Genomic DNA, 12,395 nt, shown 5'->3' with positions numbered 1-12,395 from the left:
TGTAGCACCTCTTATTATAGTCAGATTTTCTAAAGAATTCAAGTATCCTCGTGCTAAATCCTTTCAAAAAAAAAAAAATTCATTTACTGTATTGCTGATCTGTACTCTTTTGAAACTCTGGCCCTGATATTGAGTGCTACTCTCTTGTAAAGTCTTCAGACGTTAACTGGTCTGATTCCTCCAGCATTTACACAGAAAGCCAGTGATGTCTACTGCTATGGATATCTGGGAAAGAGATACAAGCCAAATTCTCTATTTATATTAGCTGGCAAGCATAATGTATTTATAAAGGAGAAGCATTCCTAAGCATCAGATATGATTATTTTTATTCTCCATGCAGACCAACTTACCCATTTCATTATTCTACAGGGCATTGGAATTTTACACTGTTACTAAAGAAGCACCAATGCAACACAGTGCAATAACTTTATCCTGTGAACATCCACAGGACTGGTCAGCTCTTTCCCCTAAAATTCTCTGAAATCAGACAACCATTAAAATTAAATACTGTGTTTATATTAGTAGCAGAGTAACATATTGGGAGCTAGTTTCAGACTCTGTTCTTCAACCACTTGAAACTTGAAACAGAAATGGCAAAAACCTTTTGCAGAAGGCAAAAGATAGAAAACAATGTGAAAGCAGCAGTATGAGTGCCAGCTTCTGGGAGTACAAGATATAGAGAATCCCAGGCTAATCTGTTCCCAGCTATACTATTCACCACATGGTGTCTAAGGATTTGTTTTAAGCCCTTCTTAAAGAGTCTGTCATCCCGTTTCCTTGTCTCCAGAAAATGTATTATGTAACTGTAAATAAACGTTCAAATGATTTTAGCAGTCATCAGAATGTCTTGTATTTGACTATGATCGTCTTTTGTCCTGAAGATTAATTTAAGAAGTTGCATTTGTGGCCATTTGCTATATATTTTTAACTTCACAAACAGATTTATCACTTTACTGCTTTCTTGGGATTACAAAACTTGGGAAAAATGGAGATCCATTTTACTATCTTTTATCTTTTGATCCACTGGATCTCCAAGTCAGTTTTTGTTATTGAAGATCAAAAGGTTTCATAACTTCTCTCTTGAGAAGAGGGAACCTCTTGCTTTCACCTCAGTTAAAATTCCTGTACAAGTCTCACTTCTATCACTATTAAAAGGATAAAATGAAGGGGAAAAAAACCCCTGAATAACTTTTTACTATCTAATCTTTTCTTTACTCACTGAATGTGTAATTTTGGATGTGTGAGTAAATGATATTTTTTTTCAACTCTTAACCACCCAGCATATATGTTGCAGAACATGGTAGAGATGTTCCAGTACCTGAAACTACACCTGTTCTGAGTGTTTTGAGGGCAGCAGTTCATGGTAAGGACCCAGTCATGGGATTCATGGAGCCCTCAATTCCAACAGCTCCTGCAAAATGCAGATGGGATTTAAATATATACATATATAATGCTGCACACAAACTCTGTGGGGGATTTCCTTCGTCAAATCTTGCTACAAGTGTATTTTTAAACGGTTTCACAGATTTTGAAAAATTTTGCCCAATTAAACTCATTACTTCTTATGCAGCAAAAGAAGCAAGAAAGGAATGATTGAATCAGTGAATCCGATGCATGTTATAAAAAATTAATATAAGACATGCGCTAACAAAAGTAAGGTAAACACAATACTAACATATAAACTCATTTCCTTCGCAACACTAGAATTAGTTTCCAAGCTTTAAACTGTTTTAATTTAATGTACAGAAATACATTTTCCCCAGGTCTGCCATTCTGCTGCAACTAGGGGAAACAAGTACAACAGTATGTTACAGTCAAGGAATATTTTAAAATATTAACACATTTGCCTCCTCAACTTCACATATCCAGTATTTTTAATGCAAGCTACTAATCACCTCATTCACAGCGACTGTCTGCCTAATTTCCTCAAGTACTTAACGGTGACCATTATGACAATCAAGGATCATGGGACTAGATCCGTAAGAGACAAGGTCAGACCAGTAAAATTAGCCATCTGCCCAGTAAGGGTTTTAAGCTCAGGCTGTATTTAAGTATTAAGTTTCCAACGGTACAGGCATTTGTTTTCTTCTCATATGAGCAAGAAAAAAACACAGTAGTGATTCTAAAACCCAGCAGTAAAAATCTGGGATATGTCAATACTCTGGAGGAGATCCTTCAGAGGATCTGAAGCTACAAACACTTCACGAGATGAGGCAGAACTTGGTAAACTTTTTGCATTGTCAATTGAACTGATGGCCGTGAGCTCAGTGTTAAGAGTCGCTGTTGGTCACAAAGACTCCGGGATTGTCCCAGTGTTTGAGACAGCCCCGGGAATAGTTATCTTCTCTTAGCACCGCAATTTGTAAAGTATACAGAATGTCAGACTTCACCAAGCACTGTGTCTCATCTCATTGTTTACATTTTACCTTACTGTTACATATGCTGCAGACTGTAAAAGGGTTTTAACAGACTCAGGGTTTTAACTTTCAGCCTCTAAGGACTGTGCAGGACTTCCTTGATCAGCGCACAAACCTCCCGCCGACAGCCGTGAGAACTCTCCCACAGGACACGGGTAGCGCTCAGCCAGGAGCAGGACCACGACGTACACCATATCATACTTGGTACCCGATAACTACATTTTTGGTACAAAATCATTGCTTCCCTGGTAATTTTTCTCTCGCATTTACTACTCAATGTCTTAGGTCATCTGCTGCCACACATATAAATGTCACAGCCACGGAACCAGCCTTCCCGACAGGTCACCTCTGACTGGCTTAGTGGTTCATCTGGCTTCTAACTCTCCTAACTCTGTCCACGCCGCACCGCAGGTAACGGGATCCAGGGAAAACCGGATGGAATTTTTACCGATTTCTTCCGCAGTAGCTGCAGCCTGGTCCTGGTCTGTAAATCGAGTGCGCCCACCGGCACCGGGTGTAAGATGTGGGAGAAAACGGGTCATACACCGACCCCGCAAGTTCACGGGTCCCTGCCATTGCCTGGGCATCCTCTCCTCCTCGTGAGAGGGCGGCAGGGACACGCAAGGAAGGGTGAGGAGCGGCGGACGCCCCGGGAGCACCCGGACGCGCTCTCTCACTGTCCGGGGGCGCGGCGGCCCGACCTCGGGCGTAGCCCCGCTGCCACCCGGGCTGCCGCCCGGCCCCGCTGCCGCCTGTGCCGGACCCGGGGCAGCCCCAGCGCTAAAGGCATGCGGAACTTGGCCGGTGCGAGCGGGGCGCGGGGCGCGCACCCCTCGTCTGGCGCTGCCGCCCGTCCTACCTTGCCGGCGGGGGATGTTCCTGCGCGGCGTGGCCGCACAGCCGATGCACGAAGCCAGGAACAGCAGCAAGGCGAGGCAGCGGCGGTGACAGCCGCCCGGCACCTCCATGTGCGCCGAGTCCCCCGCCCGGGCGGAGAGCTGGGGCCGGTGGCCGCGGGCGAGGGGCGCCGGCGCCGCCGCGCGTCCCCTCCGAGCGGCAGCCGGGTGCGGAGCGGAGCCGGAGCCGGCGCGGAGCGGAGCGGTCCGCGGGGCCGGGAAGTGCGCCGGGAAGGGACGGGGAGGGACGGAGGGAAGAGGGGAGGAGGCTGGGTCCGGCCCTTTGATGGGATTACGGCCGCCCGGCGCGGGGCACGGCTCGGCACCTCCCCCGCGGGGCGCCGCCGCCCTGGGTCGTCCGACCCAGCCCTGCTGGAGGGGTCGCGGCGTCCCCTGCCGGGAGACCCCCGTGCCGGCCGGATCGCTCGGCAGCCCGGCCCTGCCCGCGGGGAGGGCGCTCAGGACCCACCCCTGGGTGCCATGGGGCGGTGTGACACCCCTTCCACAGCGGGGACCGCTGCCCGTCCCCTCCCTCCCCCCGCCCTCGACCCCGTTCCGCCCTGCGGGACCCCAACTCCGGTGCTGCCCTACTCAGGGAGCATCGGCATTTGATACGGGTTTGGGTTTTTTTACGGGCCGTTTTTTTTCCCCGAAGATACGGGGCTGAAATGCTAACCAACTCCCGGGGCAAAGGCGAAGCTAGGAAGAGGATTTGGTGAGGAAATTGTTGCTGAATTAAGAGGATAAATTAAGTTTAATCCCCCCCCCCAGATGGAGGCTGAGACCTATCCAGCCACTCAGACTAATATAGAAACCCCTGTGGAGATTAGAGGGGATGGGGAGGGGAAGAAGGCAAAGGGAAGCGCTTGAGTTTGACGATCCCGAAAAAAACCTGACATAAACAAGAAATCCAAAGCAAATCTTCAGAGCAATGAAGAATTGGTGGAATGAAAGACCAAATCCATTTGGTTTAGGATCCCATCTTTGAAACTGAAAAGAAGTGCGGAAACTTCATATCAGCAGACATGAGATTATCTGCCCTCGGCTCCAGGTCTCATCCTAAACTTGGTTAGTTAAAGATCAGTATAAACCCTGAAACACCAGAGTTGTTTTGTCTTGAGGGTTTGTGTGGGCTTTGGTTTGGAAATTAGTTTCATTTGTTTATTTTGCTGTTTACTTTGATAATTTTCAGTGGTTTTGATGTCCATATAAATTATGTATGTTTATACAGTATCTTTGTGAATCTGTAAAACTGATACTCTGTTCAATGAGTTCCATGCTGTAATTTTATGACATGTGGAGAAAATTCAGGAAGAGATCAGAAGAAGACTGTCTGTCTGTGGGAACAATGCTGATACAGGAAAATAAGGAAATCTGTACCATTTTAGGGTATGAGAGGAGACAAGGAAGTGGTGATGAAGTCCTTTTGGACAGAAGATGAGAGGAAGGGAGTTTGAGCCCCTATCCTGTAAAAGCACTGCAAGAACCTCATGAAGAAGCTGGAGACAGCAATCAAAGCCATCTCCAGGGACAGTGGAAAGGACAGCCCTTGCCTACCTCAGGGACAAGGAAAAGAGACAGAAACCTGGTCCCCTTAGAAAGAGCAGCATCAGGTTTCAGAATGATCGCTGCCAGGAGAGTATGTTCGAGGCTACAGGAATTAATGATGAGGAGTAGTTTTGTAAGCGTGATTGGGATGTCAGGGGTACATCTGTCTCACACTCTTATCAGCCTGCCTTTGCAGAGACACAGGAATTGCAGTACATGTGGGAGACTCATGGCAGGCATTCCTGGCAGGGTCACTAACTGTAGTGCACTGTGAAGCTGCAGCTCACAGGGCAGAGAATGAACTCTGGACTCCATATTTGCCCTAAATGCACATGGACTGCGCACTCGTTGGCGAAAATGGCAAGCAGATCATAGCCAAGGGTGGAGAAAAGCAAAGTCTGTCCTTTATATACACTCCAAGTAATTGTGGCTTGTGCAGTGTGCTGTCATCAAATTCATTTAAATTTCTGGTTTTCTTCTCACTTGGTCTCCTTCCTTCCTTCTTTCACTCCCCCATTTCTTTCCTCTGACTTTCTTTTCTGGCAGTACTCATAATAACCACTGTAGTTTATCTTCTCACATATGCCTATCTACCCAAATATTCTGTGATTAAGTTGTAGTTGAACATATTGAGGCCAGAATGATTGGAACACCAAAGCTGAAACCTGCTGAGTTTCAGGCAGTTATAAGATTCAGACAGATTTTGTAATTTTAATTACAGTTTGGGGAGATTATGTCTGCAGCCATGCAAGTTGGCAGCTTGCCTTCTGCTGTGATGGAGAAGCATGTTTAGTTCTGGATGTATGGAGAGGTGCTCTTCCTGAAAATCCTACCAACAAAGGTAATCCACCACAAGCTTGGTGAATTCCTCTAAATAACAACATGGCTCCCAAGTTGTTTCTCGCTGGTAAGATTTTTACACTCTCCTCATTGGCATAGTCCCTGTTGTCTTCCAGTAGCATACTGATTAAAATTAATGCAACTTGGCACACATTTGGTAATGCAACCTCAGTCCAGAGGGAGAAGCATTTTAGTGGAGTGTATAGAATTAAAGCTTAGAATTTTGTTTAAAAGATAAATGTATGCCTTCCTGTTCATTGATCTGAGAGATGGCAAGATGAGTGAAGAGTTACATAAGCTTTTGACAGTGCTGAGTTTTGGGAGGTAAGACTGTTGCTGAGTTTTGTGCCTGCCTCAGACCAGCTTGTGAGATATGTCATTGTCTTATAGACAAAAAATTACTTTTATCATGGAGGACTCTTGTACCAGAAAAACACAGTTACTAATTATACCTCTTTTCTGCACATTCATCCAGCTGCTTCTCCTTGTCCTCACCTGAAACTGTTTATGTCTGGATTTGGCTTTAATCAGTGATCTGCGATTGGATTCAGCCTCAGAGCTATCTCTGTACCAGTGATGAGATTTTTGTTTTGTTCCTGAGAATATCTAGATGTGTAAAACATGCATCATGTGCCTTGTTCTCCAGTGGCTGTAAATACTTGTTGATAAGGACTGAGACACAGTCTTTCAAAAGTCCATAAACCCAGGAGTCTAGTGGTTGTGGAGGCAGTTTTCCTTCACTATCTCCTCCACCAGGGAAGATGCTAACTAAGCTAGCACATGAATTTGGATATGCTAGCCCTGTGTTCAAGTTGAATATTCCATTCTTGCTCTTGATCTGTAACTCTGGGAAGGAATCAGACTCCAGTCCACATGGTTTCCTACTCAGTGAAGCAAAGGGATATAACACAGAGAATTCTCCCATCACCTCTCTTCCTTAAGAGGCAATGCATGTGCATACAGCAATAGGGATGCAAGGAATGATGTCCTGGGAAGGCAGGAGAGAGTGTGTCTCATACTTCTGTGTACTCAGACCCCTCTAAAAGCTCTACATTCGAAAGGATCAACTTGATTCAGCTTGCAGCTACAGTAGCCTGTTATATCAATATGTGATTTACAAGTGCTGGAAACAAGAGTCACCCTTTTTCCTTGAAAAGATAAAATTAGGTATAAATGCAAAGCACTAAATTTTCAAGCATGGCCATAACCTCCCTTCCAGGTTTTGGAGGTCCACTGTAACAGGATTTTTTTTTTTTTTAATTTTTTTTTTTTTTTTTTAGATTTCAAAGTTGGCGCATCAGTACTCTATAAGAAACAAGGTGTGTTTAGAAGCATCTAGACCATTACTCATTCATAGTTAAAAATAGATTCATACACTTATTTTCAACACCTGATTTTACAATAAATCACTATGGAAGGACCTAAACCAGGATGTTTACCCCAAAACTATTTGGTAGAAGCAAGGAAACCTTTGTTTGTAGGCAGTTAAGTGAGCAGATGGAGAGACTGGGTAGCCAAAGAATCTGGCCAGTGAAGTTATCAGACTTTTCCACCATGATTCATGGGGGTAAAAGAATTTTGTCCTCACTTGAAAGAGGAGTGTAAATTTATAACATTTTCCAGAGTTGCTCAACATGTGGATACATTTAGTCCAGAATAGGATGTCCTGGGTTGAAGTATATTCTATCACCATCTTCATGAACTGTTGAAACCAGGTGAGGCAGCGCTCCCTGCCTCCCCCACTCTGGATTATCTTCTGTTAATGGGCCCATCAGCACCTCTCCTGCACAGCTCACAGATGACCCCCTCCTGGACTATCTCCTGTTAATGGGCCCATCAGGCCTTATCACATGACTCACCATCCCATTGTGAGATGCTCTGCCCAGAGGGAGGAACCAAGCATTCCAGCCTGGATATAAGCTGAGACTCTGAACACCAGAGGGGCGCTTACCCACTGGATTCCCAGAGGACCCGAGCTACCAGACCTTTCTACAGGATCACTGCTTCAGGAAGACCACCTCATCTGGACTGCTTCCATCACTCCGCTCAGGTTGTATTCTGACTCTGTCAGTGGTCTTTTGTATTATTGCATCTATTTTATTTTACTTTCTTTCCTTTTTTTTTTTCCTAGTAAATTGTATCTCTGACTTGGAGCCTCTCATTTGTTTTGCTTTCAAACCACTACATTTTTTGGTGCCCAATGTGGGGCACAAGGCACTGAGAAAAGTCAGAATTACAATTTTGTATTGAAGAAGACACCTGTTCGCTATGATGCTCAACATGCTTACATGTGTCTTATATCTATCTCTCTATATTTTTCCACAACTGGGGCACTATCTGCCGGTCTCAATGCTCCTGCGTAGACCAGGATATGGTACTAAAATTGCTTTAGTGGTCTATTATGTCCATTGCTTGATAAACTCCGAGGCAATGAACATTATTCAGAATATACACCCAGTTTTGTTTTCTTGTTCTGGTCTAGGATGCTACATCTGGGGCCTCAACAATCTCACCCAGCCCCTGTGGGGAGGGGTGAAGAATTATTTTTTCCAGCTTTTCAGGCATCACAAAGCGGTTTTTGAAAATATGGAGTACCCTCTGGATGCCAGGGACAGCATGATGTTGTTGTTAGTCCTGCTTTGTCTTCTCTGCACGGCCCGCACCATGCTTAGAATCAAAACACTACATGGTGTGATACAGCGTGTTCTGAAGGAAGAGGAAGAGGGAAAAAGAAGCAGAGCAACAGCATCAGTGTCTACTCAGAGTGTCACAGAGGCAAAAGCAACCAAAGGCAAGGCAACAGTGTCCTCATCTACACAGACCGTCACAGAGGAGAAAGAAGCCAAAAGTGAGGCAACAGTGTCCACATCTATGCAGACTGTCACAGAGGAGAAAGGGACCAAAGGTGCCATCAGCATCTCCACACAAACCATCACTGAACCGGAACAGCCTAAACCAGTAGCAGTTGCCCCCATTCAGAAGAAGAAATCAATGACCAAATCAGTCTGCATAGTGACTGATGAGGGTGCAGCAGGACCTTCACACCCAGCCGAAGAGACAGAGCCAGAAATCATCACTCGCTCTCTATCTCTGGGTGAGCTGCGTGACCTGCGAATGGAATTCACCCGCCAGACCAACGAGTCCATCCTGACCTGGCTGCTCCGCATCTGGGACGCTGCAGCCAATGACACCATTCTGGATGGAAGTGAGGCCAGGCAACTGGGATCGTTGTCCCGGGATGTGGTCATTGACCAGGGGATTGGGAAAAGCCAAGAACCTCTCAGCCTCTGGCAGCGACTGCTAACAAGTGTGAAGGATAGATGCCTTTGTAAAGAAGACCTCCAAGTGCACCAAGGAAAATGGAACACAATAGAACAAGGTATCCGATACCTGAGGGAATTGGCTGTGTTGGAGATCATTTTTTCAGAAGATGAGAGATTTCCTAAAAACCCAGATGGTGTCCAGTGCATATCACGGATGAGGTTGAGATTTGAACGGCTTGGACCCGAGATGTACTCACGTTACCTGGCAACACTGCAATGGAGGGAAGGTGAGGACAGGGTAGGTGTCTTGGCTAATAAACTAAGAATTTACGAGGACACTGTCACTGCCCCAGTTCATACCCATGTCTCCTCTGTGGAAACAAGACTGGCTGAGCAAGTCCAGAGCTTGATTGAAGAAGGCCATCAGAAACTGAAAAAGGAACTTAAGGAAGAAATTTACCATATCCAACCAGAGCCAATGAGAGTCTCTGCCATTAGGAGCAGGCATCCCCCAGCCAGGGAGAGAAGATACACACCACGAGGTAACCTCTGGTCTTTTCTTCGGGAGCATGGAGAAGACATGAAGAAGTGGGATAGAAAACCCACCTCCTCCTTGGCAGCCCGGGTACGTGAACTGAAAAGAGAAACACCGACCACAAAGAGCCCATCTAGAATCAATGTTGCTCCGGTCTCTCGTGCACAGAACTCCAGACGGTACAGGAATGATGATATGACTGATCCTCTTGAAGGAACCTCAGAAACATATTTACAAGAAGAGAGCAATGTATGCCATGACCAGGAATAGGGGGGCCCTGCCTCTAGCCAGGTAGAGGAAAGGGACAATCAGATCTACTGGACTGTGTGGATCCGATGGCATGGAACATCTGACCCACAAAAATATACGGCTCTGGTTGATACCGGTGCTCAGTGTACTCTGATGTCATCAAGGTATGTGGGAGTGGAACCCATTTCCATTTCTGGGGTGACAGGAGGATCCCAGGAGCTGACTGTACTGGAAGCTGAAGTAAGTCTAACTGGGAAAGAATGGCAGAAACACCCCATTGTGACTGGTCTAGAGGCCCCATGCATTTTGGGCATAGACTATCTCAGAAATGGGTATTTCAAAGACCCAAAAGGATACTGCTGGGCTTTTGGCATAGCTGCTCTAGAGACAGAAGGCATCAGACAACTGAATACTTTGCCTGGACTCTCAGACAACCCCTCTGCTGTGGGACTACTCTAAGTTGAAGAACAACAGGTGCCGATCGCCCGAGCAACAGTGCACCGTAGGCAATATCGCACCGACAGAGACTCTGTGGTCCCCATCCATAAGATGATTCGTGAGCTGGAGAGCCAAGGGGTGGTAAGCAAGGCTCGTTCACCCTTTAATAGCCCTATATGGCCCGTGCGTAAGTCCAGTGGAGAATGGAGACTGACAGTGGATTACCGTGTCCTGAATGAAGTCACACCACCACTGAGTGCTGCCGTACCAGACATGTTGGAGCTTCAGTATGAGCTGGAATCCAAGGCAGCAAAATGGTATGCGACCACTGATATTGCAAATGCCTTTTTCTCCATTCCTCTGGCAGCAGAATGCAGGCCTCAGTTTGCCTTCACCTGGAGGGGCGTGCAGTACACCTGGAACCGACTGCCCCAGGGGTGAAAGCACAGTCCCACCATTTGCCATGGACTGATCCAGGCTGCACTGGAAAAGGGTGGGGCTCCAGAACACTTGCAATACATTGACAACATTATTGTGTGGGGAAACACAGCAACAGAAGTCTTTGAGAAGGGAGAGAAGATCATTCAGATTCTCCTGAAGGCCGGCTTCGCCATCAAGAGGAGCAAAGTCAAGGGACCTGCTCCAGAGATCCAGTTTCTGGGAGTGAAGTGGCAAGTTGGACGGCATCAGATTCCCACTGAAGTCATCAATAAGATCACTGCAATGTCTCCACCGACCAACAAGAAGGAAACACAAGCTTTCCTAGGTGCCATAGGCTTCTAGAAGATGCACATTCCTGAGTATAGCCAAATCGTGAGCCCTCTCTACCTGGTTACCCGCAAAAAGAACGATTTCCACTGGGGCCCAGAACAGCAGCAAGCTTTCGCCCAGATCAAGCAGGAAATCGCTCATGCGGAAGCCCTTGGCCCAGTGAGGACAGGATCAGAGGTAAAAAATGTGCTTTGCTCTGCAGCCGGGAGCCATGGTCTGTCATGGAGCCTTTGGCAGAAGGTGCCGGGTGAGACTCGGGGACGACCACTGGGATTCTGGAGCCAAAGCTACAGAGGATCCAAAACCCACTACACTCCCACAGAGAAAAAAATCTTAGCTGCCTATAAAAGAGTCCAAGCCGCCTCAGAGGTGATTGGTACTGAAGCACAGCTGCTTCTGGCACCTCGACTACCGGTGCTGGGGTGGATGTTCAAGGGAAAGGTTCCTACCACACATCACGCCACTGACACCACGTGGAGCAAATGGATTGCACTGATCACGCAGCGCACCCGTATTGGAAACCTGAATCGCCCTGGGATTCTGGAAATTATAACAAACTGGCCTGAAGGTGAGACCTTTGGATTATCCTCTGAAGAAGAGGAGGAGCAAGTGTCACGGGCCGAGGAAGCCCCACCATACAACGAGCTACCGGAGAGTGAGAGACGATATGCCCTTTTCACCGACGGTTCCTGCCGAATTGTAGGTACTAACCGGAAATGGAAAGCTGCTGTATGGAGCCCCACACGACGAGTTACACAAGCTACCGAGGGAGAAGGTGGATCAAGTCAGGTCGCAGAGTTTAAAGCTGTCCAGCTGGCTTTGGATATTGCTGAACAAGAGAAGTGGCCGAGGCTCTATCTCTACACTGACTCGTGGATGGTAGCTAATGCTCTGTGGAGATGGCTGGACCGCTGGAGAAAGGCCAACTGGCAGCACAGAGGGAAACCCATCTGGGCTGCTGAGATTTGGCAGGACATTGCCACCCGAGTAGAAAGGCTGACCGTGAAGGTTCAACACGTGGATGCGCACGTACCCAAGAGTCGGGCTAATGAAACACACCATAACAACGAGCAGGTAGATCAAGCTGCCAAGGTGAAAGTATCACAGGTTGATCTAGACTGGCAGCACAAAGGAGAACTATTCCTAGCTCGTTGGGCTCATAATGCCTCTGGTCATCAAGGGAGAGATGCAACATATCGATGGGCTCGTGACCGAGGGGTGGACATTACTATGGACAGCATCTCCCAGGCTATCCATGACTGCGAGACCCGTGCTGCGATCAAACAGGCCAAGCGAGTGAAGCCTCTGTGGTATGGCGGACGATGGTCAAAGTATAGGTATGGGGAAGCCTGGCAAATTGACTACATCACCCTTCCCCAAACCGCCAAGGCAAGCGCTACATGCTCACCATGGTGGAAGCAACCACTGGATGGCTGGA

The 12,395-nt window shown here is 47.1% G+C and overlaps 1 protein-coding gene across 1 annotated transcript in view; it reads right to left on the bottom strand.

Annotated features, from left to right (window-relative positions):
- Nucleotides 1-3,385, bottom strand: part of EGFLAM (EGF like, fibronectin type III and laminin G domains) — a 72,484-nt gene extending 69,099 nt beyond the window's left edge. Inside the window, exon 1 of the mRNA XM_066181075.1 lies at nt 3,277-3,385. Coding sequence (XP_066037172.1) covers nt 3,277-3,385 — 109 coding nt within the window. The remainder of the gene's footprint in view (nt 1-3,276) is intronic.
- Nucleotides 3,386-12,395: the final 9,010 nt, after the last annotated feature.

The sequence above is a fragment of the Chamaea fasciata genome, unplaced genomic scaffold, assembly GCF_029207755.1.
Source record: "Chamaea fasciata isolate MVZ Bird 193981 ecotype frontalis unplaced genomic scaffold, bChaFas1.0.hap1 SCAF_4, whole genome shotgun sequence".
In the NCBI taxonomy this organism is placed as follows: domain Eukaryota; kingdom Metazoa; phylum Chordata; class Aves; order Passeriformes; family Sylviidae; genus Chamaea; species Chamaea fasciata.
This window is presented reverse-complemented; position numbering and strand designations above follow the sequence as displayed.